Raw genomic sequence first — 24,254 nt, 5'->3', positions numbered from 1 at the left:
CTTACTACGTTTATTGCATGCAGAAGAATGACCCAGCCTGAAAACACTCTGCCTCTCCCCCCCTTTCTGGGCACAACCATGTTTAACCTACTGCCAGAAGTTCTTGCAAGCAAACCCCCTCTGCAGTCACAGCATCGCCTCGGGGCGGCGGGGACCCCGTGTGCTCAGGTCCTTCCACGATCACGTTTTTCTTCCTCGCATGGCCAAGCTGCGCTGGGAAGCAGGGATAGCTAAGACAGAAGAATATGCAGCCCTAAATGCTAGACGCTCCGTTCCTGTGATCGCTGCTGTGGGGAGAGGTGTTTCGAAGGGATGAACTCCGGAAGAAACCGGGTCCAGTGCTCACCTGAATCCCATTCAGTGCCTGAACCGTGAGAGCTTGGGGGAGCGGCTCGCCTGGTGGTAGGGCTGGTAGCCCTCCGAGGCGGCCGGGAGCAGCAGGAGGCTGCCCAGCGAATCCTTCTGGCAGAGAGCCATGGCCTCCTTGTAGTTTATCTTCTCCTTTGTGACAGGATCAATGAGATCTTTCTCGTAGTTGGACTCATCCTGGAGCCTGTTGGCCAGGTCACCTGTTATCATCCCTGTCTGGGCGGCTTCCAGCACGGGGATGCGACCAGTTTTCTTGGGATCGATGAGTCCTCCGGTTAGATGCTGGACCTCCAAGTAGGGGAAAGCGCTGTCCCTGGTCATCCACCCCTTCTGGACTGCTTCCCCCACGGACAGCCTTCGCTTGGTCACTGGGTCCTCAATCCCCGTGAAGGCTTTCTGGGCGTTGAGCAGTCTCTGCATGTAGGTCCTGTCGATCAGCCCCCTCTCGATTGCCTTGTGGACTGACAACCGGTCCCGAGAAATGAGGTCTATGATGCCCCCCGTGGCAGCCTGGGCTTCCAGGAGCTTCTGAGCTGTCATGGGATCGAGCAGCTTCTTCGCCACAGCAGTCTTGATGTTGTACTTGGTGTCAGTGGTGGTGTCGTACACCCCGGCGATGGGGCATGTGTCATCACAGAAGCCCTTCTGCGAGGGTGAGGGGAAGAAGTTTTGGGTTTGGTGGGTGGTTGGTGACTGGAGCGGGGATTTGGAGATGATGGAGCCGATAGAAAGGGATGACAGAGGCTTAGATTCCCCAGCAACCAGCAAGGCGAATTCAGAGATGGGAATCTTGCCGTCCCGGTACAGCTGGTACTCCTCCTTGGTGATCCTCCTCAGCCTTAGCGCATCGTCAATGGAGTACTGCTTCCCGCTTTTCTTGTCCAGGAGAACCGAGACCTCCCCGTTCGGGCCCAGGGTGGTGACTTCCTCCCAGTCACACTCCAGCTCCTGCAGCTGGATATACTGGCCTCTGTCTATGATACCTCTCTTATAGGCTTCGTAAGGGGACATATCCTTCCCCGTCTCAGGGTCCAATATGGAGATCTTGGTGGAGAGGTTCGTCTCTCTCATCTGGGTCTCATGATTAATTTCTTCCCGACTGACCCTTGACTGGAGATCTCGGATGAACCTCTCCTTGTTGTAGATCTGGTCCTTCTCCCTCAGGATGTCTGCCTCCAGCAGAGAAAACTCATGCTCCAGCTGCTTCTTCTTCTGCCTGTCACTCTCAGTCCGTTGGTTGAGCAGTTTGGACTCCTCCCGCAGGAAAAGGACTTTCTGCTGTTTCTGCCTCTCCAGCTCCCGCAGTTCACTCTCCAGGTTGGCTCTCTCCTGGATGGCCAGGTTCCTGGCTTTCTGCAGCTCCGTCTCCTCGCGAGCCCATGTCCTCTTCATGCCTTCAGCTCTCTCAATCTTCTCCCTGAGCCTCCGCACCTCCTCTTCAGCCTTTTGCTTGGACCCTCTCTCCCTGCTAAGCAGCTCCCAGATGCGTGCGCGTTCACTCTCCAGTGCTCTGTCCTTCTCCACTCGAATCACCTCCTTGTAGATAGTCTTCTCCTGGGATTTTGTTTTCTGCAGGACGTCAATTTGCATCTGCAGGTTCTTGCATTCTCTCTGCAAGTTCAGCACCTCCATCTTCTCACGGTCCAGCTCCAGGCGCAGGTTGCTGGCAGACTGTTCGAGGACTGGGTCCTTCTCCAGCTTTACCACTTCTTCCATAATGATCTTTTCTTGCACTGGGGCTGGGCTCTCCTCCAGCTCCTTTATCCTCAAGGTAATTTGCCTCATATCTTTTTCCAGCGCAAGCCTCTTGCTTCGATCTTCCTGAAAGTTGAGCAGCTTCTCTTGCTCTTCCACCAGCGCACGAAGCTGTTGCACATCACGTTCCATACGGCGCCTGTTGCTCACCTCCTCGTCCAGGCTCCGGCTCAGCCTGTTGTGCTCATCTCGGAGCTTTGGATCCTTTTGAGTAAGAATCACCTCTTGGACAATGACCTTTTCCTCTGGCTTCCTCCTCTCCAGGAGCATGTATTTATTCTGCAGGTCGTAGATAGCGTCCTCTGCAGCTCTCCTCTTTTGAGACATGTTACGCACTTCTTGGCGGAGGCGGTCAGCTTCTTTTTCCAAGAGTGGGTCATTCTCATATCGGATGACTTCCTTGTTGACCAGCTTGGTTTCCACCTTGGATCTCTCCCTCTTCCACTCGTCCCTTTCACCCTGCAGCCTAATGAGCTGCTCTTGGGTCCTGCCATTGGTGTTCACTAGTTCATTCAGCTGTTGTTTTAGCCTGTCAATTTCTCTAAGAATTTCTGGACTCTTCTCATGTTTCACCACCTCCTCTATGACCTCCTTAAGCTCCACCACTGGTTTCTGTGACCTGAGGACATTGAGCTCTGCTAAGGCCTCTTCCACTTCACTGTCAATCTTTGTCCTTTTCAGGGTAACTTCCTGCAGCTCTCTTTTCAGGTGAGCAATTTCCTGCTCTGTTTCAGGATCCACCAGGAAAATCTCATTGACCCTCTCTTTAACTTCTACCCTTGGTTTTTGCTTCTCTGCAATACTGTACTGGCTTTGCAGCTCTCCCAGCTCACCTGTAAGCATTAAATTCTTGCTCCTCTCTTCTTCAATTAGGTTTTTAAGCTTGGTAGACTCTTTCAGTAACTCTGGGTCCTGCTCTACCTGCTTCACCTCCTTCACGATAATTTTGGGTTCTGCTGTTTCAATTAGTCTTTCCACCTCCTCAATCTTATTCTTCACCTTCACTATTGCTTCCTCTGCGGACTTTTTCTTGAAGGATTCCTCATCAATTTGTAGCTGCAGGGTCCTAACGGACTTCAGCATTTCTGGGTTTTTCTCCAGTTTGATCAGCTCCTTCACCACCACTTTCTCTCGGATGTTGGGCTGCTTTCGCTCTAGCTGTTGCAGCTCTCTCTTACGCTGCTCGAGTTCAGAAGCAGCAGCCAAGCTTTCCTCCTGGAGACGCTTGATCTCCTGACGAAGACTGGCTGCTTGACTATCCAGGCTTGGATCCTTTTCAATTTTTGTTATCTCTTTGGTGAGGAGCTGGGCAGGAACGGCCTTCTTCTCATTCTCCATCTGCGCAAGCTTCTGGTTCATCGCTTCAATGTCTTCTTGCAGGTTCAGCCTCTTTTTACCTTCCTCTTCAATCTGCTGTGTCATCTTAGACAGGTTGCTCTCCAGCTGTGGGTCTCTGTAGTATTCTACCACCTCCTTTTCTTCCACTCTTTCAACAGGCCTCTGAGTCTTCAACATTAGCAGCTTGCTCCTGTGTTCCTCCAGGTCCTCTTCTATCTTGGCCACTTTTCTCCTTTCCTCCTCCAGCTGCGTTTTCAGCCCCTCAGATTCCCTGCTCGACATGGCTTTGTTTTCAGACTGCTGGGTTTGCTCATGTACAACCTGAATATCCTCATGCACTTCCTTCTGCAAGGAGAAAACAAAAAAGAATTTAAATAAAAATAATAGCCAGGGAAACCAAGTCACTCTCTGAATCAAGCACGGAAGCCTTTTTTATGACAAGACATGGCAGGAGGCAGAACTGGTACAGAAACCTGACACCCTCCAGATGAGGCTGTTTGTAAATGACAGATGAGGACACATTAACACCATCTCAAGCAACTGACGTCTTAAAGAGTTTCCACCTGTCAGAGAGATGCTGCAGCAGCCCACAGCAGTGCTTTGTGCTGCCTCGGAGCTGCGGGAGGATAACCTGGCTAGTTTGTGCTGCACAGCATGGTGATGGTAACAGCATAGAGCATCCATATTTAATCTCCTGTCCTTCATGAGCACACTGAATAGAAGCCATCCAGACTGGATAACTTCCCTACAGGTGAATCAAGCCATAGAAAGGCATAAAAATCCTACTGCCTGGAAGTGATTCCATAGGTGTGTGAGCACAAAGTTCCAGCCACATTCACAGATGAATGTGAAATTCTCAACCCATGAATGTTGAATTGGCATGGCTGAAAACAGGAGTTAACATTCCTAGTTTAAGTTTGCTTTTTTTTTTCTAGCAAAAACTACAGCTTCAGTTAGAGTTTAGGGCCCACAGAAGTGGCAAAAGTCATAAGCTGAGATCAGCTACAGTGAAACTGTTGTTACTTTAGTCTTTGCCCAGTGGTTTCCATTCCTGTCCTTCTTAACGCCTGGATGTGGAGACCTGGAGAGGGGTGGGGGGGATCCCAGGCTGAACAGATGGTGACAGCTTTGGAAAGATCATTTCCAACCCTGATCTAGAGTACCCCAACCCTGCCACAAGCTCTTAGCTGATACCTTCTCAACAATCTTCTTGGCAAACTCCAGCCAGCGGAGCCGCTGTTTATTTTCTGCTGCCAGCTCCATGTAGAGCTTGGTTGCATCATTTTCCTGAAAAAGAAACAGCCATGAGAGCCTTGTCCCACTCACCCTAGCACAGCCCTGTTGGCTGCTTTTTATTTCCTTTTTATCCGAATACCAAGTTATACCCAAATCTCAGGGGATATACAGCAAAACAACAATGATCTACATTATTCTTGTTGATTCCAAACAGAGAATGCGTAAATAAAAGGTTTTGGAGGGGACCATCAAATTTGTGTTCATCGAGAGATGCCTGTGCAAGCCCACACACCTACACTGTAACATTTATCTTCATGCACAATATATTAAGAAGGCATCATCAGCAACCTCAGCCAAAGGTACCAGAAACATTCTTAATTCCTGATCTCACTTGCTGCTCTGCCCCATAGACAAAGAAATCGCTGATGACATTTGTCCTTGGGCTTAGAATAACGATCAACTGCGGCTGTAAGAGTGGATTAAGGCCTTGCAGAGCACACAGGGCTTGGGTAAGGAGCTAGAAAATATTTTCCGTGCCTTTATCTTAACATTTTACCTGGGCCTGGATGCTTTCTTGCAGTGGGGTTACACGCAGCCTCTTTGCAGCAAAGTCTGTCAGGGTAGGGTCCAGAGAAGAGCTGTATTTGCCTGCTTGGAGTTCATAGTCCTGTTCAGAGCAGAAACAGAAGAATCAGCTGGGATCTCTCAGGTGAGATGACGATAAGGGAGTGTTACACGGGAAAACCCAACCATACATTGAGTGTGGACTGCACGTTCCGGGACTGTCTGACCACTGTGTTCTTCTCGGGCTCCTTGCTTTCGATCTCCTCCACCAGCCTCTGCAGGAGAGATGCGTGATCAGGTTGGAATAGCAGCCAGAGACCCCCACATCTCATCACCTGAGCTAGCCAGCTTAGGATCTGCTCAAGGAGAGAAAGATGCAGGGCCTGGATGCAACATTTCCGCCCTAGGTAGCATTTCAGATGCTATCTTTCAGGAGCTGAGTGTGCCCTCTCTGTGCAGAGGGTATCAACCTTGGGGTGACTACCACAGATGAGAACACCAGCTCTGTAGATGAACACAGCTGGGCAAGATAAATCATCTGTATGCTGCAAGCCATTGTCTCCTTTTTCCAGCTCTGGGGCAGGTGCAGCGCACAGCTAGGAGCTGGTTGGTACCACTTGGCGTGCCATTCACAAAAGCAAACTCCTCCCGTGCTTGTAATATTACAGGTTGGGGTGCTTGCCCTGGAACACACCTTCTGTGCCTGCAGCTTGTAATTGATCTGGCTTGGCCCATCTGTGGTCTTCACTTGGTGTTTGGGTAGGTTGTTCATCCAGAACATCAGGTTCTCATTGGAGTTTTGGAACTGCTGATAGGTGAGGCTGATATTTCTGAGGGTCTTCTCTCTGCACGGCACAGAGGTGAACAGGAACATTAAGGGCAAGGGTAAATATTCATGTGCAAGTTTCTAAAAAGAGACCATGGTGAATTTCACCACCAATGGTGATGATCCTCACCGCTGGTCCAGCTGGTCTGCCACGGCGTGGTAGCGATCGTTGAGGAGCTGCACCTCCCGCTTCTGCCGGGGCAGGTCAGGGCAGTACTCCTGGAAGTTGTTCTGCACAGCACTGCAGCTGTGCTCAGCGTCCTTCAGCCCCCGGTTGAGCTTCAGCACACACTCCTCTTGGGCCACCAGGTCCCGCTTCATCTTCTGCAGGGGAACGAGATGCCTCCAGGTTTGCACCAGTCAGTGCCCCAAACACCTCCTTAGCACCATCCCTAAGCGTGCAGCACCTGGGACTAGCCAGACTCTCCAAGACACACGCACAACATGGAAGAGATGGAGAAATGAGGCTTAGACAGCAAAGAAGGTGGGAAGCAAGGTGGGTTGAATGGAGCATGGAGCAGAAGGGAGAAGTTTTGGGGAAGACAAAAAAGGGCCACTGCAAGTCAAGGGTGAGAGCTAACAATGGAGCAGGGAGATTGGGAGCAGGAAAGGAGCAGGATGGATACAGGGCAAAGCAGTGGACAACACACAGAAGAAAGGGCAGGCAGGTTAGAAGCTAAGGGGTGCGTAGTGGATTTTAAGGACCACAAATGTCGTCTGAGAGGGACAGAGCATTCTGCAGTGAAGTGAGTGTAGGTCAGCGTACAAAACCAACACAGAGCCTTCCAGGAATAAATCCTTAGAAGGGCTCCATCACCAGTGCCTCAGAGTGCTCAAAGCCCAGCTCTCCCCACAAGTGCTAGCTGAGCCCACCAATCTCCCCTCCCTAACAAAGAGCCCGACGTTCCCCTACCTGCAGGTCATTGGCCCGATCCTGCAGGGCATTGGGGGATGCAGGAATGATGCTATCCTGAGCCAGCTTGGCCTCAAACGTGCTGATGATCTTGTCTGTGTTCTCAATCTGAGTCTCCAGGTTCAGGGCAGCCTTAGCCCTGGGGAAGGGAAAAACGACACAAGGTTAGCTGCAGAAGACCCCTTTCTTTCCCTCTTCTCTCTGATTCTGCAGGTTTAAGCTCATTTACCAGCAAAGCTCCTGCAGCATGGCAGGGAACAAGCAATATGCACTCACAACCCCACTGTGCTGCCCACACAGACGCGTTGCACTTCCCTGCACACAGCAGGGCTGGGACACACACCCGTTGTGGTAGGCGTTCCATGCCTGGGGGGGACTGACCACACATTACACACAGAAAATCCTGTGGGGATGCCTCTGATGATGGATGGAAGCTTCCCAACCTCCCCTGGGCTCGATAGGCCACAGCCAATGCCCACACAGACCACGTGCATTTTCTCTCAAAGCCTTGTGTTGACACATCTGCGCGGCATCTTGCTCCCCTCATCCCCGCCAGGCCTTGCCACCGCCACTCACTTCTCGTTGTACAGGCTGGAGAGCATATTGACATCACTGTACTTGCTCCTGAGGGCATTCAGCGTGACAGGCAGCTGGGAGGCCGAGGTGCTGGTGGGTTTCTTGGAAAGGAAGCTCTCACACTCCTTCTGCAAGGCATCCTTGGCTGCCCCCAGGGTCTCAAGTTTCTTTGTTGTTTCCTGGCACATCAGATGGGAGCAGAGTCACCCAATGTAGTCATAACAGGGCTGTTGCAAAAAGGTGTCTCCCTCAGGGGTGGATTTTGCTGTGGGGCTAAGGGTGCGGTAGAGCCCTCTCATGAGGTGCCGTCCCTCGGGGCACAGCCCCAGCCAGACGGTGGCTGTCTGGCAATGGCAGGGTATGGGGAAGAAAGATGGAAGAGCTACCTGCCTGAGCCCATCCTTCTGCCAGGGACGGGTAAATACCCATGGACGAAGATGCAATACATTGAACTACTACAGAACAGACCTTCTCCCAGAGAAAAGGAAGGGGGCTCCAGGGCACTGTGTCTTTTCCTGTGCCCTTCACATCTACCAGGCTGTATTCGCCATCAGGGGAACCAAAGCCAGACCTTGGATTAATTCCTTCTATCCCATTGTCTTTCATGCTACAGACTCGAGAGTGGTGGTGACAGCATCCCCATGGCAAGGTTGGGAACTCCCCAGGACTGTCTGGGTCCACTGCTCTGACACGAATGGGACATCCTGCTTCAGAGCTGAGCCAAGGGAAAGGGCCGCGTTCCTCTAGGGTCTGCCTTAACCAGCCCCACTCCAAGGGCTCAAGCCAGCCCAAAACTCCTGCAACTGCAGCAAGGTTTTCTCCCCCAGAGCACCAGCCGTGTAATTCTCCTGTCAGCTCTGTTTTGGGTACCAGTTACGGTGCTACCATACTCATCCTGCTCCAGCCTGCCTGCTGCAGCGCCCACCTGCTGGTGTTTGATCCTCCTGGCAAGGTCGTCTGTGGGGTCGGTGTAGCTCACTGGAGACCTCACTCGGTTCAGGACCTCCTTCTCCACCTGGACCAGATCCTTGCCAACACGATCCAGGCTACCGAGAAGCTGATCAGCTTGGGGATCATCCTGGACTACCGGGGGGCTCCTGGGCAGAGCTGTAGTGAGAGAGAGCTTGGGTTAAGTCCCTTTTCTCATCTGCCAGCCCAGTCTTGGTACACAGCCCTTTCCCCTGAGCTCTCCCAAATATGATCCCCAAAGCTCCAGCGACTTCTTCTGACAGCCCTGCTGCAAAGCTCTGCCCTGTGTGGGCTGCAGCTCTGAAACACACAGGGGCTTGTCCTGAGAGTGGGGGTTTACGCAGCCATAAATTATTCAGTTAACTTTTCTAACTCACACAGCATGACGCAGATGTGTGTGTCTACCTGTGGTAAAGGCTTGGGAAAACAGCTTTCCCTCTGCACTGACCAGCCAGAGCTCATGTCCAAGGTAGGGACAAGGATGGCCACATGCTGCCATGCAGACACAGTCCCTTCAGTGGGAGCTTTGGATTTGCAGCTGTAGGAATAACACAGCTCCCAGGGGTTGGGATTCAGCCACTGCTACCTCCTTATTGCACAACCCCAGCTAGTGAAAAGACCCAGACCCCAAAGATTTAATTAAGGCTTCTGGATAGGCACATCCCCACCTATCCCAGGTGTTTGAGAACAGCAGCAGGGAGCTGAAGTGAATTCCCCAAGACCAGGCAGTGAGCCCTTGGCAGCATCACGACTTGGGTTACCCCTTCCCTGCTCTTTTCAGGATGTAAGGCATCCTAACGCCAACCCACAGGCTGCCAGCCAGCTCTGCAGCGGGCTTGACCCACGAGCAGACATACCCTGCTGGCTGGGCTGCACCGTCTCCTTGTGGCTGCGTCTCAGGGTGCTCTGAGCTGCTGCTCGCTTCTGCTTCACTGCACTCAGCTCCCCTTCCAGCCTGCGAGCAAGGAGAATCCACATCAGCCGGCAGGTTGGGAAACCACGGCACGGGGCAAGCCCCAGCAGAGCCTGACCCGGCGCAGTGTGGGAGCTTGCAGCCTTTTGCAGCTCAGAGAGATCCCTCAAGAAAGGGGAAAGCAACAAGAGTTGGTTTGATTAGCTAATTTCTCCCAGCAGAGCCAGTGTTTCCCAGCTCTCGCCAGAAGCTAACAAAGCTGGAAATGTAGTTCACTCCACTGCAGTGCTTTGCAGGAAGCAAGCACAGGAGCTGCTTCTGTGGCTGCTGATCTGGAAGTCCGAGTCTCGCCTAGCTGTGGTCAGATGAGCCCCTGCAGAACTCCATGCAGAGGGACTGAGGCTGGAAAATAAGACAATTTTTTTTTTTTTCAGGAAGAGAAGTAAACACTGGGAAATAAAGCAAGGTGCCAGATGCAGCCTGAAAAGGACAGGAGCTTCGGGACAATACCTGCAGAGCTGATAGCTAGGAGGATATTACAAAGTTCTCCTTTTCTGTTTTAAAACATGAACATTCATGAAGTCCATAAAAACAAAAAAAATCAGTAACGTGGGATGTGTGAAGAGGGATTTTTGCTCAGCAAGAGCAGCACAACACAATGATCATGCCTGCATGACTTGGGAACTAAACTCCCATCACAGGCATGCCCAGTGATGCTGGATTCGGGCTGTGGGCAGAGTTTTGGCAGCACATAAGCAGTGCTGGTTTATCTAAGCACCTGGGGACATGATAAAAATGGAACGCCAAAAGCTCACTGCATTATCCCCCCCCGTCTGTGGGAACCTCAGAAACCGACTGAGCAAACAGGCAGCAAAGTGCATGGTGGTTCGAGGAATGTTTTCCAGTCTCCAGCTGGGGCTGGCGGAGGAGATAGCACAGATAATTCCGTCCTGTTTGGCAAGTCCCAAGCTCCAGACTGATTCTGCAATGAATTTAGTCAAACCTATGCAAGTCACATGTTTGGGTGAAGAAATCAAGCCTGTCTGCCAGAAAGCTCTTTGACAGCAAGATCCGTACAGTGTGCAATGCTGACGAAGGATGGCAGGAAACTGGACAAGACCATGGGGCTTAGGGAACAAGCCCTCAGCAACAGGACGACCAGGTGGTGTTTCATACGAGCTGATCAATGGCTCTGTTCCCAGCTACTATATCTCTGCAGTTTAGGCAGTCAGGGGATGGCGAGGACCGAGGAGCAAGCCTGAATGTCTCTCTGGGTCAGGCTCTCCACAGCAGACTCACCTGTTGACCTTGTCAATGGACTCAGGGTCTGGTGGAGGGATGGAGAAGCAAGCAGAAGGTGCCTCCTGGACCACGCCAGTGCTGCTCTGCACCACCCACATCTCGGGGTTGCTGTTGTCCTTCAGAATGTACTTGTCACCTCTGGTCAGCTGCACCTGGGACAGACACAAAACCCAAAGGCTTGGCTTTCCAGTGCTAGCCCAGGACCTCCCCCCATGGAAGGAAGATCTGGAGCACTCAGAGAAGAATCCAGTTGCCTGACACTTTGGAGGGTACTGCTAGCCAAGCCCTCACCTCCCCAGCATCCCAGTCACACAGCGTGTCCAAGGAGAGGGGCTGGGAGGGATGCATCCTGCGCAGTTTCAGCGGGCTGATCTCTTTGCTCCTCCTCTTCAGGTCAGCGATGCTCTTCTCTGCCTGCTTCACTGCCTTCTCCTCGTTCTAGACAAAGCAGGGAAGACAGTGGTTATAATCAGGCTTGGATGAGGAGAAAGGGGATTACGCTGCCATGGGTACTTTGGGGCCAGTTGTCTGTCCTTGTGCTGTCATTCCTAGGGTGGAGTCAGGAGTTTCTCTGTTCTTGACCCATCCGTGTCCCTTCCTCTCCCGCTGTTACTAACACTCTCCTCTGTTTTCTTCGCTCACAGGAGATCTGCCCTTGAAAGGACAGCCTGAGTTAACCTTAGGTGATCCCACAGTGTCATATTAAATCTCCCGGGGAAGTTTTGCCTTCTCAGATGAGGAGCAGAGACCTGCCAAGAGGTGGCTGCATTCCAGTGTCAGAAGTTACCGAGATCCCAGCACCTCCTGGCAGTGAAACGCATGGGAAGACACCGCACCGAATGCGTCCCTTCCCTCTCTCCCAGGCAGACGTTCCTTCCCAACCTGTATCTCGCTCCTGAGGTCAGATTTCTCTATTCCCTCCTCGCTCTTGACTCATGGCAGAGCTGAGGAGATGGCAGGACCTCTCCCTGCTGCTTGGGTGCCAGCAGCTCACACTCTCTGCAGGACCTCTAACCCAAATACCTCATGTTTAGGACAACACAGCTCCTCCCTGTGCTTCTCCTGTACTCTGATAATGCCCTGGGGCTTGGATACGTGTCCCTGATGGAGACTGCCTCCCCAGGGGTCACTGCCCCACCGCAGGAGCAGCGAGGCCCTTCTGGGGCCACAGGGATCCAGCACTGTATTGCCAAGGGCCTTCCCCTCTTGGCACAGAGGCAGGACGAGCTGTCCCAGGGGGGTTATTTACACACCTCTTCCCCTTCCCCACACTTATTTACCAGGACGGCTGTGAGGGTTGGTCTGTGCCCGAGACCCAAGGTCCCCCAGGCCTGGCTGGTGCCACCAGCCCCGAAGACCTCACCTCCAGCTGAAGCAGCAGGTCTGACACCACGCCAGGGCTGTCCTTGTTGAACTTGCTGTATTTGGTGTCCAGGTCAGAGTTCATCTTCGTCAGGGAAAGGCTCACAGCCTCAGCGTCATCCTGGAACTGGAGACACGGGTAGGAAAATGGTTAGAGGTGGGAGGACATTAGTGTGTCCAGGTCTGGTGGCGTGCCTCAGTTCCCAGCCACTCTCCCACAACCTGGGGCTCACAAAACCCTACAGACCACCTCAGAGCGTGACCTTGGACAAGGACTGCACCACAGAAATAATCCCTGTCAGCAGACACGTACCAGGTAACAACAGTGAGCAAACCCTCCCCTGCACCTCCGAGCCAGCGCACCAACTGGTCCCAGCAGCAGGGCTGGGAGCCAGTCGTTCACTGAAGGACCATGTTTTGAGAGGCATTTCCCCAAAATACCCTGACTAGGTGCAAATAAAATACCCTGACAAAGCAAAGGATCCCATATTAATCCTCTTGCTGGCTCTGTTCCCGTGCACAGCCTGCCCACTCTGGCCTGACCGTGCAGCCCCATGGTCTCCTCACTGCTTTTTACCTTCTTATAGTTCTCCACGCTCTTCAGCTGGCTCTCCTGGCAAATGCAGAGATTCAGAAAATTCTGCCACTCATTCTTCAAGGCTTCCTGGTGAGCCTGCGGTGGGACAGAGCACAACTCAGTGGGCTCCAGCTGGTCCCACCTACCTCACCCCTGGCCTCCTTTCCCCAGGAGTCCCAGAGGTCAGAGGAGGGGTAAAGACCGCTGTTGAGCAGAGGCAGAGCTATTCCCAGGCATCGCCTGATCCTGAATCTGAGCAAGGGCAGTGCTGCTCAAGGACCTGGCTCCCACACAGCAGCCACCATTACTCAAGGGGTTTCTGGTGCAGGGGGTCGCAAGTCCACCTCAGCTGCCCATGGTGTCTGCAGCCCTGGGAGCACAACCTTGGAGGCCAGGAGCTGGTTTCACCTGGGAGATCTCATGCCACATCACACCATGAGTTTCGCAGGATGAATGTGGCTGCATTTGACCACGTATCTGTGCACCAGCCCAGGAGCTGACAGGCCCCAGCACACAGACGTCAGCCACCGTGCCTTGGAGGTTTCTGAAGGGGGTGAAGACCCTGCACTGCCCCCAACCTCCCCATGGGGCCAAAGCAGACAGAGGGGTGCTGCAGTACAGTTGGTACAATGTGGGGAAAAGTGTAACAGCAGCTCTGCAGAAGAGGTGAAGAGGTCTCCTCCAACCCATCCCCTGGCTCTTGGAGCACGGATTACGTAAAACATTCTTGTTCTCTTCTAGGGAATCCCCCAACCCCTTTCCCCACCTGGATAGGTTTGACAGCTGGGTGCTTTAGTTCAAGCATTCTGTCCCCATCATCCTGAAGGTTGTTCACAAACTCCTCCTGGCTGAGCAGCTCTTTGGACTTGAAATCCTAAAGGGGAAGAGACACTTCATGACAGCGGGAGCACGCAGGGAGCGCGGAGCAGCCTCCTGGGCCTCCAAACCCCACACAGCAGAGAACAGGCTCCCAAAGCACAGACATCTGTTTTGGTTTGCCCTTTTTTTTTTTTTTTTTTTTTTTAAATAGGAAGGTGCTAAGCATAACTAAAACAAATTAGGCACGCTTGGGCCTATGGAAGCATCAGGGCATTTGTTCAAAGTGCATTTTCCTAGGCAATTAACTCTCAGTTCTTCCTGGTCCCGGCAGAAAGCAGTCACTGGGTGTTGTACTTTGGACACCAAGGCTGACAACGCCAGACCTCTCCCTCCCCTCTGACCACTGACAGCTCTGCACCCAACATCAGACAGCACTCTCATGTATGATCCCATGTGCCAGCTCAGAGGACAGGAGGGGACGCACTGCGTGCCTCATCCCAAACCCTGGTTCCTCCCAGAGCATCTCTTCTGCCTCCACTCCTGTGCCACCAGGCTCCAGGCTGGTGGTGACCTCCAGGATGCTGGAATCCATCCTGCAAAGCTTGCACACCAGGCTTGGCCAGCCCGTGACAGCTGCTGTCCCCAGGAGCTCACCTCGTACTCCCGCCGCACGCTCTGGACGTCCATCATTTGGTCGCTCCAGTCCTGCTTCAGGATCCTGGTCTGCTGCCCTGTGAGGTAGCCCAGCTCCTTGGTGCAGCCCTGGAGGTGGTGGTACAGGCTGCCCAAGCTCTGCCCGCGCCAGATGGAAGCTTTCTGCCCATGCACAGAGGAGAGAGACGGTGTTGGTGCTCAGGCTGCAGAGCCCCTTCCCCTCCTGCTCCCCAGGACCCCGCTCACCCTGCGTACCCCCTAGGAGATTCCCAGAGACGTGGATGAGACATTGCTGCCACTCGTTCTTATCTGATGGGGCCTTTCCCTGCCTCACAAACAGGATGTGTTTGTCTAACCAGACTCTCAGGTGTGGGCTGATGCCTCAGGCAGTCTGAAAGCAGGCCCAGCTCTGCTGTATTTCTCACCAAAGGTGTTCTTCAGCACTGAACTTAGGGACCCAGCTGGCTAAACCCAGCACCTTCTTCCTGGCCACCTCCTTTGTTCCAGTTGGTCATTTCCTCTCTGCAGTCCTTGTTAAGGATCAGCGCAAGCCTCAACATTTGCAATCCCACAGGAACATCCTGCGGGCTGGGACGGGGTTTTCTGTAGAGGCACCTCCCAGACCAATGACCCACAAAGAGAAGAGGCGCAGACCTCACCCACAACATGCCCCTGTTCTCGGCTTGCACCCAGTTCAAGGTGGGGAGGAGATGGGGAAAGAAAATGAGGGACATGACTTCACTGTGCAACACCAAAGGTAGCTCCTGCCCTGACCTGGGCATTCCCTGCCCACTAGGAAAGGAATTACTTTGCTGTGTGACCCCAGAAAACCACCGAGAAGCTTACCAGCAAGTCCTTGTATTGACTCTTCAAATCTGCCACATCCTGGGTTATTACACAGGCAAAACCAAGAGGGGAAAAAATAATAATAGAAAAAAACTGTTACCAAAACACCAGCAGTGATAGATGTTGTCAAACTGATTTATGGAAGGTGCTTTAGAAATCGTGCAGGAACCACCTGCCTGGCTCTGCCTGAGCTCAAGTCTCCCCACGCCCCCTGCAGAAGGAGGGTGGGTGTTCACCATGGGAAGGAGCACGTGGGATGCAGGGGCAGGGGTCCCTGTGAAGCAGACAGGACAAGGGGAGGTTGGAGAGGTGCCTTACCCCGCAGCGGATGTTCTTGATCTGGAGGCCATAGGCTTCGATCTCCTTCTGGAGGATGTTGTGCTCAGCTATTTGCTTTTCCAGCTCCGATATGCCAGGGCCGTACTGTCCCGCGCTGACTTGTTTCTGTGCAAAAGGAGTTAGGCAGAGACTAAAGCAAAATACCATATTTTAGGGAGAAACCACAGTACGTGCTGGCAGGTTAGGAAAGATCTGATACCACCCCAGGAGGAAGGGAGGGGATCTTGTTGCTGTTTGCCATGATTGCTGCGGGCTGCCACTTCCCCAGCCGTACAGAGGGGCAGAGATAACCAGGCCATATACCCCATCGTACAAGTCTAAGCTAAACCAGCCACTTCCCATGGTGATGTGCAGTGGGTGTGCTTAATTACCATCTGGTTTTCAAGGGAATCTAAATTGACTCCAAACTGGGCACTTCATACCCAAGACCTTGCAGCGTGAAACCCAATGATGTATGGCTGTAAAGTCCTTGGAGACGTCACCTTCTCCATCCTTTTATTGTGGCATCTCTACTTAATTCTCCTCTGGTAGCTCTTAATCTCAGTGGGTCAATGCAGAAGGTCTTCCTGAGGCGTTTAAGATGTGGAAGGAGAGCCTTTCCTCCTATCAGCTCAACTGAGTTAGCTCCACCACCGACCCACACCGTTCCTGCATGACACTGAGCACACGATGGCTGGCAGAGCCCTAAAGGCAACGTCTGGCCTTGTAGGAGTTGGGAGAAACACATAAAAAAACAGCTGCTGTTACCATCTTTTGGTCCAGGATCTTCGCCCAGTCCACCCTGGGCCCCACGTCAGCGATGTTCAGCTTCTCGTAGAGGGCCCGGTACTCCGCACACAGCTGCGTCGTGCGGTCGTGGAGCTGCTGGATGCTGCCGAGGACAAAAGGCAGATTTCACCCATAAAACTCAGGCTACTTTGTTGTCCCTTCACGCCATTGGCCTCCTTCAGCAGCGGAGGCACTTGCCCTGGGGTTCTCCATCACCCAGGAATTACAACCCAGGAGAAAGCTGGGAAGAGCTACAAGGAGGTCAGGGCTGTCCCTTCCCAGCTAGGAAATAATTCTCCCCTCCTGATTTCCACCTAGAGGGGCTGGAGAGAGAAGGGAAGCCAAGCCCCAGGCGCCAGCTGAAGATCTCACACCTGAACACCCACCTCTGATTCTCTCTGCTTGCCCGAGGACAGGTCTCCATCTCATGAAAGGCAGAGGAAACGGGGATTTGCCTTGGGCGTGGGGAGCCTGGGATTGGGGCCGCCTTTTAGCTCGGCATTTTTCTGGCAGCTTTTACAAGAGCTCCCTGACAAGAGCGGGGGTCTCTTGAGAGATGGCTCTGGCAGCCACGGCACACACCATCTTTACAACGCGCTGGCAAAAACCCAATTTTAAGGCTGATGGGTGAAGCTCTGCCTTTTCATGGCATTGACCGGAGTTCAGCTTAGATCCCAGCTCTGGGATGGGGGCTCCCGATCCCACCAGCTCCTCCCTCTGCACTCACTCTTTCTCTATCTCATTAGCCTGAGGGTGCTTCAGCCGCTTGGCACGGTCCACGTCCAGGAAGAGGTCCTTCAGCAGGGTCTCTGCCTCCTTCAGGTTCCTGGCATTCTCCGCCTGGAACTCAAAGGCCTTATTCTTCTGCTGATTGCTGACATCCTGGGGACCAGGGAAGACAGAGGAAAAAAAAAAAGCCTTGGACCACAGAGACCTCACAACACGGACGGCCTCGATGCTCAGCACACCAACCATGGAGGAACCCAGTGCAAGGGGATGGCTGGGGAGCATGCATCCAGCCAAGCTTCAGCATCCCTCCCAGCCAGGGACCAGCATGGGACAGGCTGGCTGCCCTCATGGGGCTGCTGGGAGCCACCAGCCTAGGATGTGGCACTGCAGATGTAGGTGGTGCAGCCCCCCGAGGCGCTGAGCATAGCACACCAAGGGTAACATTTTGGAGGCCCTGGCATGCAGCCCTAGGGGCTGGGAGGCTCTGCAGGGTGCCTGGTTCCTCCCCAGCCCCGGGTCAGCCCCCAGCCCTGCTCCAGCAAGCTGATGCGCAGAGCAGACACCTCATCTGTTATTCTAGACGCTGCATCTCTAGGCAAAGCCTTTCACCTTCCCTCCGCCACATCTCACCTGCGTGAGCCTGGCCTGCGTCTCCAGGATGTCCTTCTCCACCTGGTCGGCGTTTGTCTGCATGCGGGCGATGAGCACGGCCAGATCATTTGTGGAGGACCTGAGGGTGGGAGCAGCAAAGCAGACGGTGGGCGAGGGCAAGTCTCACCCCCTTCATCACTGCCCAGGGCCTGATAACAGTGGTGCATTCACAGCAGGTAGGTGGTGGATTTTTTGCTCCTTGCTGCAGGAGACTGCAGATGCTCCAGAGTTCGGGAGGATTCAAAAAGCAGTGGAGGGAAGGGGGAAAAAAAAAAAAAAAAAAAACCTGGAGGGCTCCCAAAAGCACTGACAGCACATCTGGCTTGGGAAGACCTGGCGCTGCAGACAGCTGGAGGCCGGGAGAGCACCCTGCATAGGCAGCATGACATGCCTGCCCTGCTTGGAGGCACTGCTCTGCCTGGCTGCCCTTGGCAGCTGGCAGAGGTAGGCAAGATGGTCCTTCAGCCTGGCCCGGAGCTGCAAAGTGCTCTGCGTTTTGGCCCCACATGGTGCTGTGGAGCCCAACGCCCCCCAGGATGGGGACATTGTGGACGAGGAGCTGCAGCACAGGCTACAAGCCCCTCTGGGCACCATGTCAGCTGCTGAAGTCATGTTGCTTTCTGGGCTTGGGAACAAGTTTCCTAAGGCCGTAGCACAAGTACAGCCCTCCTACGCCCCAGTGGAGGTTCACTGGAGGTCCCGGGGACCATCCCCTGTTGTCTCTCACCTCAATGCCATCACATGGTACCACAATCCATCACCTTTATTGTGAATAAGCACCCAGAGCCCTGCCAAAATGACTGGATCCACAGCCCCCAGCAGGGCATTGGGTGGTTCCCAGCCAGGTAGCTGCAGCCCTAAAGCTCCCCGCGGACAAGGAAGCACAAGGCTCGGTGCCACCTTTGTCCTCGTGTCCTGTGGCTTCTGATAGCGCTGCCCTTGGGGATGGAGCTGGCCCTGGCCTCCAGGCAGGGAGGTGTAGAGCTGCCAGGATGTGGGCGAGCAGGGGTGCGGACCGATAGCATCATCCAGGGACTTAGGCCCATGAGTGACTAAGGTCAGCAGAGGCTGAGTTCGGTTACCTGCTATCATCTGAGACCTGAGGGAAAGAATTGGAGCAGCAACAATGGGACCAGTTGAGAGTAGGGGGACACTTCTTCAGGACCAGTTGGTACAACCTAGCTCACATCTTTTGAGGAGGAGGAAGGTGGGAGATAGGCGCTGTCCTACTGCAGAGCCACCCACATCTGCCCTCCAGCCAGCTCGTTTCCTTCCCAGTCCCTGCACCCAGCCAAGTGAAGCTCTGCCCTTAACGGCCACAGCAGGCTCCAGCCATTCCGTGGTTCATACCCAAGGTGAGAGCAGATGCTGGACGTTCACTTATTATAGCCTCGAGTGATGACAAAGTGCCCGTTAATGTTATAGTCACGTCCAGCCAGGCTGGTGTCTAAGTCACAGCCCACGCTGACCATAGCCGAGCCCGTGCAGCTCCAGGGAGGCGCAGCCCAGCGCTCCTGCTCTCACCATCCTCCTCTCCCCTTTGTCCAGCTCCTCCCTTGTTTGCGATTGCCCAAGAGGGCGGCGTGGGCCTGAGACACAGCAGCTTCCAGCTCCCTCGGGAACTTTGGGCTGGCAGCGTCAGCCGGTCGTGCCCCAGCCTCTCTGCCTGCAAAGCGCACGGGGTGCCTTGCTCCAGCAGTGCCCTCCTGCACGGGGTCTAATCCCAGTGGAGACAGCCCAAATAGGACATTCATTACCTGCAAAGCATCACTGCTCGGTACAACCCATCTTCTCCATCCCTTAAACATCCTTCCCGCCCTATCTGTGGCCCACGGATGGGTTTTCTGGGGCAAGCTGCAGTGCTTTTGGCCCAAACCACACAAGAGGGTGGTTGGGAGCAGCACAGAGCAGGGCTCAGTGCCTGTGAGCCTGAGCACACAGCTGGCTGGAGCACCAGGAGGTCCCCCCTCCCCAGGAGCTTACATAATATCCCACTCATCCCCGACACGCCTGGAATGAGGTGGTGTCCCATGAGCAAATACTCGAGCACCACCCAGGTTTCCTGCCCAGACTCTGCACAGGGAGGAGTGACTGAGTCACGGGCTGGCTGCCGGCCCGGGGGACGGGCGCCTCTCTCCGGCGTGCCCCGAGACACCCGGGTGAATTCAGCTCCCACCTGGGGTGCCCACATTGATCCCCTTTGTGACATGACCCCGGATTGATGCCTCTGTGCCTCTTGGAGCAGGGAGAAGCAAGGATGCAGCCTTCCTGCAGAGGGGAGATGCCCAACAAAGCCTTTTCCTACCTGTACACCCTCCCTGGCCGACGGACACGCTGGGACGCCCCATCCCTCAGTTCACAAGGATAAATGCACGGAGCAGCTTGGTTTAGACCAAGCCACAGCAAAACTACAGACTGGAAAGACCCCCAACAACCTCCTGGTCATAGGATGGGAACAATGTGTCTCCTACTGGTCCCGAAGCAGCAGGGGCTCAGCTGTGCCCACCCCAGCCTTGGCTCTACATGGTGCACTCGAGGTTAGACACGAGGCCGTTCTTAGAAATGACCCGACCTTCAGGGAGGAAGCGATGCTCCCCAGAGAGCATCACCTCAGCAGGACAGGGTGTCTCCTCTATGTGTCCGGGAGATGCCTGTGCCCACCAAGGAAGGAAGCCTGGAGGAGGAGGAAGCTGAGAGCCTTCAGCCAGCAGCTGGGCTGGATCTCCAGCCTGCAAGCAGCTGAACAACCTCAGAGCCTACAGGAGGGCAGGCTGGTTGTTTGGGGAGTGCTGAAGCTGAGGAGAAGTCCTGGGAGGAGCAGGGTGTCTGCACGCTGTCCTGGTGGCCTGCGAAGACCTAATGCATGCCTGGCCAAGTCAGCCGTCCTCAGCTGAGACCAAGCAGGTTCCTCAGGAGGCTGTGTGCGCTTGGAGAAGGGCCCAAAACACCACAGACCCTCCTATCTCAACCACAGGCCATGCTGAGAGGAAAGCTAGCCTCTTCCATCCACCCATGCAGCCCGTAGGCCATGCCACCATCCTTCAGGGCCTTGTCACCATCCTGTGGGGCCATGCCACCATCCTTCAGGGCCGTACCTCCCATCCCATGTACCAGGCCCTTCTATCCCAAGGAGCCCTCACACAACGGGAGCTGACCACAGCCCAGGCCCACATTTCAGAGTGAAGATGCTGAAACCTGGGCCACAAGGAGACAACTTGTCATGGGGCAGGATGCGAGGAGCCACGAGCTCCCCATGCTCGCATCGGGCCCAGGCGTGGTAAGCGGCTGCAGCCACGGGCCTGCCGGGATCGCTGTGGACACAGCTCCTGCTGCGGAGCCAGGGCAGGCCTCCTCCCTAGGGCTATCTCCCGCCTGGAAGAGGCAGAGCACCATCATTATCATTATTAATTGCTTCATTTCTCATAGCACTTTCTGCCTCCCGGACAGCCCAGCTGCACGCAAGGGACGGTGCCTCAGTGGGCAGAGGACATGTCAGTGGGGCCACGGCATCCACCCACCCCTGCACCCTGCCCCTCCTCTCCTTCTTCGCAAGGGATTTGGGCTGCAAGCGACACCCCAGTGCTGGGGCTGTGCTCCCCAACATGCACAAGTCCTCGCTCTGCCCCTCCAGCCCCATCTGGTCACAGCAGAGAGGTCCCCAAGCCCCTGCTCCCCCCCGAGACCGCACGGCTTTGGACTGCAGAGGAAGAAGCAGAGGCAGGCAGTGGCTGAAGTGGCCATCTCGGGAGAAGATTTGCCAGCCACCTCCGAAGCCACCCACCCGGAGCCTTTGCAGAGATCACACCCAGGCACACAGTCCAGCCAGATCTGATTCGGTTCCACCTATGCATGAGTTTTCCCTTTCAGCCCTGCAGTGACTCTTCCCAGGGCTGGGCACAAACCGGAGGTGGCTACGGGCTCCCCAGGATGCATCCACCGAGCAGAGGGCCCCAGGAGCTCAGCACCACTGCCCCTAGGATGGAGATGAGGTCCTGCTCCAGGGGTCCCTGCCAGAAGCTGCAAATTGGGAGCCCCGGAGGCGGGGAACCTCAGGTGCTGCTGAGCCTCTGGGCCACCAAGAACAGCTACGGGCCACCAAAGTTTTCTTGGGGCCATCTGCAGAGCATGTGCTGGTCCTGAGACAACTCATCCACCTTCATTTTCTCAGCTAATGGTGGCAGGATGGTGCTGACTGAGCCCCAGGCTGTGGCCAAACCAATTAGCCATCATCTGATGGTCAGTGCCTCCAAAAACAAGCACGACCAGCTCGGTAATTGCTCTGGCTCCAGCCTCCATCCTGCACAAGGAACAGGTGCAGGACTTCGCTAGGATGCGATGCCCATGCAGGGAGAGAACCTGGCCCAAAGCCCCCAGTGGCACACTGGGGGCTGCAGCGAGCTGTCCCACAAAGCTGCACAAGAAATCCCCAGCCTGGTTTAGGAAGCCAACAAGCAGCATAGGCTGGGGAGGTGGATGGATTGCACTGGACAGACTGAAAACAAGAGGCTTGGAGCTCTGAGAGGCCCCAGGCCTGCCTCTGCATTGAGTTTGAGAGCGCTCAGCCCCACTGCGGCAGAATTGTGGGGCACCAGCTTCCAGGTCACACCAGGAAACCTCAACCTTTGCCAGAAGCCCCCTTTTCCCCAGGTCCCTGCCCATCCAGCAGCACCGAGCCACCACCCTCCTCCACAGCTGTTTGCTGATGTTGGGTTTGGCCCCACAAACCCCACACTGCCAGCACCGCACTGCACCCACCCAGGAGGCTGCAGCTGCAGCGTCCCGGGCAGCTGGTGCCGGTGGCCCCTCTTCCCTGCAGGCTCCCACCTCCTCCTCCTCAGAGCCACCCCTTCACAGCTTTCCTGGCCTTTTACCCTGGGATTCCTGCAGAACTAGTCTGCTGACGCTGGGAAATGCAAAATTGCTGAAGGAAGGTGGAAAATAACCCCGAGTTAGGACCTGCAGCACAAGGGAGGGATGAGCGCGCTGTAGAAGCTCCCCGGGCAGCACCTCCTCCCCTCCTGGTCCCACATCTCCCTCCCCAAAGCTTACAGGGTCTGCTCAGAGCAGGATGTGGCCATCAGATCCTTTTGGTGCTACCTCAGCCTGGTCTGAACGAGGCCACCTCAGTGACTTGGCCCGCAGAGACCCCACCTGTCACCAGGATGGATGAGACCAGCACCAGCAAACCCGTCCCTCGCCCATCCCCACCCGAGCAGTGCCCAGCCGAGCATCCCTGTCCCGGCAGTGCCCTTCCCAGGGCAGCACCCCACCAGCCTCACCCAACAGGCACGGCTCAAACACAGGGTCTCAGATCCAGGCGTCCGTCTGCCTCGCCATCGAGCCGAGCCTGCTCCACCCAAGCAACGAGGTCATGCTTGTTCTTGCTGCTCCTGCCTGCCAAAAAGGGGCTCTGCGCCTCCTGCCCAATGCTCTAAGCTCGTGCTCAGGCCCTGCACATACCAGGGGTGCACAGATGCACCTGGGCTGGAGCACGAAGCCCACCAAATTTGAGGAAAACACAGTCAGCCCCCAGAGAGCCCTGGCTTCCTGGCTGCTCCACAAAGAGGGACGTTCCTGGGGTAAATCCCAAAAGCTCCGAAGCGCTTGTAGACATCAAGAGCCCTCCCCTCGTTCCCCCCCCTCCAGGTTCACAGGGCGGCTTTCAGAGAGAAAAGGGGCTGCACTTACTTGCTCGGCTTGGCGGGGGAACCTTTGCTGGGGGAACTTCTGCTCGGGGAGCCTTTGCCCACCCCCTTGAACATGTCGGCGAGGTCCCGGCTGGTCTCGCGGAGGCGGCGACGGCGCGGCGGGCGCTGGCGTCCTGCTGGGCTCTGCGGGGATGGAGTGCCAAGGCTCAGCAGGGGAAGGCGGCAGCCCTAAAGAGCCCTTTCTGGGAGGCTCCTCCCCGAGCGCAGGTGAGCAGCTGCGGAGATGGAGGCATGCTTGAAAAAAATCGACTCGAAAAACCAGTTCGGGGTGGAAAGAGCAGAGCCCCAGAGGGAGAACGGGGAGACCTCGCCCTGGCTCGCAGAGCGTTTCGGCACTCACGGCCCCAGCCGTGCAGCAGTTCCCAGAGGAGGGGCAGAGAGCGTGGCCTCTGCAGAGCAAAAGTCTGGAAACGTGACTTAGAGGGAGATGGCTGAGACTACTGACATGGTTTAAAACATCTTATGTGAGCAATTTCACGTGCTGGAGAAGCGGCAGAGGTGCTAGAGCAGAACTACAGACAGGGCCAACCAAGAGTTTTCCAAAGCAGCAGCATCGGTTTGGGAACCTCCAACTCACAGAATGCGATACTCACTTGTAATCCAGGGAGCAGGGACACTGCCCAGAGCAGGAGCAGGGAGGGAGGGCAAAGGATGGGGGAGAAGAGGGCCGGGAGCAGATGGGGACCACAGCACCCACATAAACACCCGCCACCCACGATGCTGGTGCAGGTTTGGGGCTGTTCTTCCCCATTTCCTGCAGCCCGAGACCAACCCAAGGCCAGAGGCAAAAACCAGGGGTCTCTCATCGCTTCCCAGGTGAGCTCGTTGTCCTCGTCAAATCGGCACAGAACAGATCACGCTCGTCTCAGGAGAGGGGGAAAGACACGCATGGGACAAGGCTCTTTGCAAGGAGCTCCTTCCACTGTGGATTTGCTCTTCTACAAGCTGCAGAGTGCCTTCTCAGGGTGGTATCATGATGCTGCTGGTGAGCATGATCCCCTGCTTGGGCCATGCCCTCACACCAAGCCCTCAGAAGGAGG

At 55.0% G+C, this 24,254-nt stretch overlaps 1 protein-coding gene across 1 annotated transcript; it reads right to left on the bottom strand.

Annotated features, from left to right (window-relative positions):
* Positions 1-337: 337 nt before the first annotated feature.
* Positions 338-23,268, bottom strand: EVPL (envoplakin). Its single transcript, XM_035558745.1, has 22 exons — positions 23,195-23,268; positions 17,486-17,585; positions 16,854-17,008; positions 16,106-16,229; positions 15,338-15,463; positions 15,020-15,058; positions 14,174-14,335; positions 13,467-13,574; positions 12,701-12,796; positions 12,125-12,250; positions 11,053-11,199; positions 10,759-10,913; positions 9,404-9,501; positions 8,503-8,684; positions 7,578-7,756; positions 7,002-7,140; positions 6,219-6,412; positions 5,957-6,107; positions 5,454-5,537; positions 5,255-5,365; positions 4,657-4,749; positions 338-3,807 (listed from the first exon to the last, which is right to left on the bottom strand). Exons 1-22 carry the CDS (start codon positions 23,266-23,268, stop codon positions 358-360), a joined length of 6,093 nt encoding a protein of 2,030 aa, XP_035414638.1. The 3' UTR covers positions 338-357.
* Positions 23,269-24,254: the final 986 nt, after the last annotated feature.

Source organism: Cygnus atratus, chromosome 18 (assembly GCF_013377495.2).
Source record: "Cygnus atratus isolate AKBS03 ecotype Queensland, Australia chromosome 18, CAtr_DNAZoo_HiC_assembly, whole genome shotgun sequence".
NCBI lineage: Eukaryota > Metazoa > Chordata > Aves > Anseriformes > Anatidae > Cygnus > Cygnus atratus.
This window is presented reverse-complemented; position numbering and strand designations above follow the sequence as displayed.

What these genes read in the sequence shown, in the direction of transcription:
- EVPL (XM_035558745.1), bottom strand. Translation starts at nt 23,268, where the DNA reads ATGTTCAAGGGGGTGGGCAAAGGCTCCCCGAGCAGAAGTTCCCCCAGC. An exon ending in AGATCCTGGACCAAAAGATG is followed by an intron (nt 15,464 to 16,105) that starts GTAACAGCAGCT and finishes CCTTTTGCACAG; the next exon opens with AAACAAGTCAGCGCGGGACA. An exon ending in TCCATTGACAAGGTCAACAG is followed by an intron (nt 9,502 to 10,758) that starts GTGAGTCTGCTG and finishes CCTTGCTCGCAG; the next exon opens with GCTGGAAGGGGAGCTGAGTG.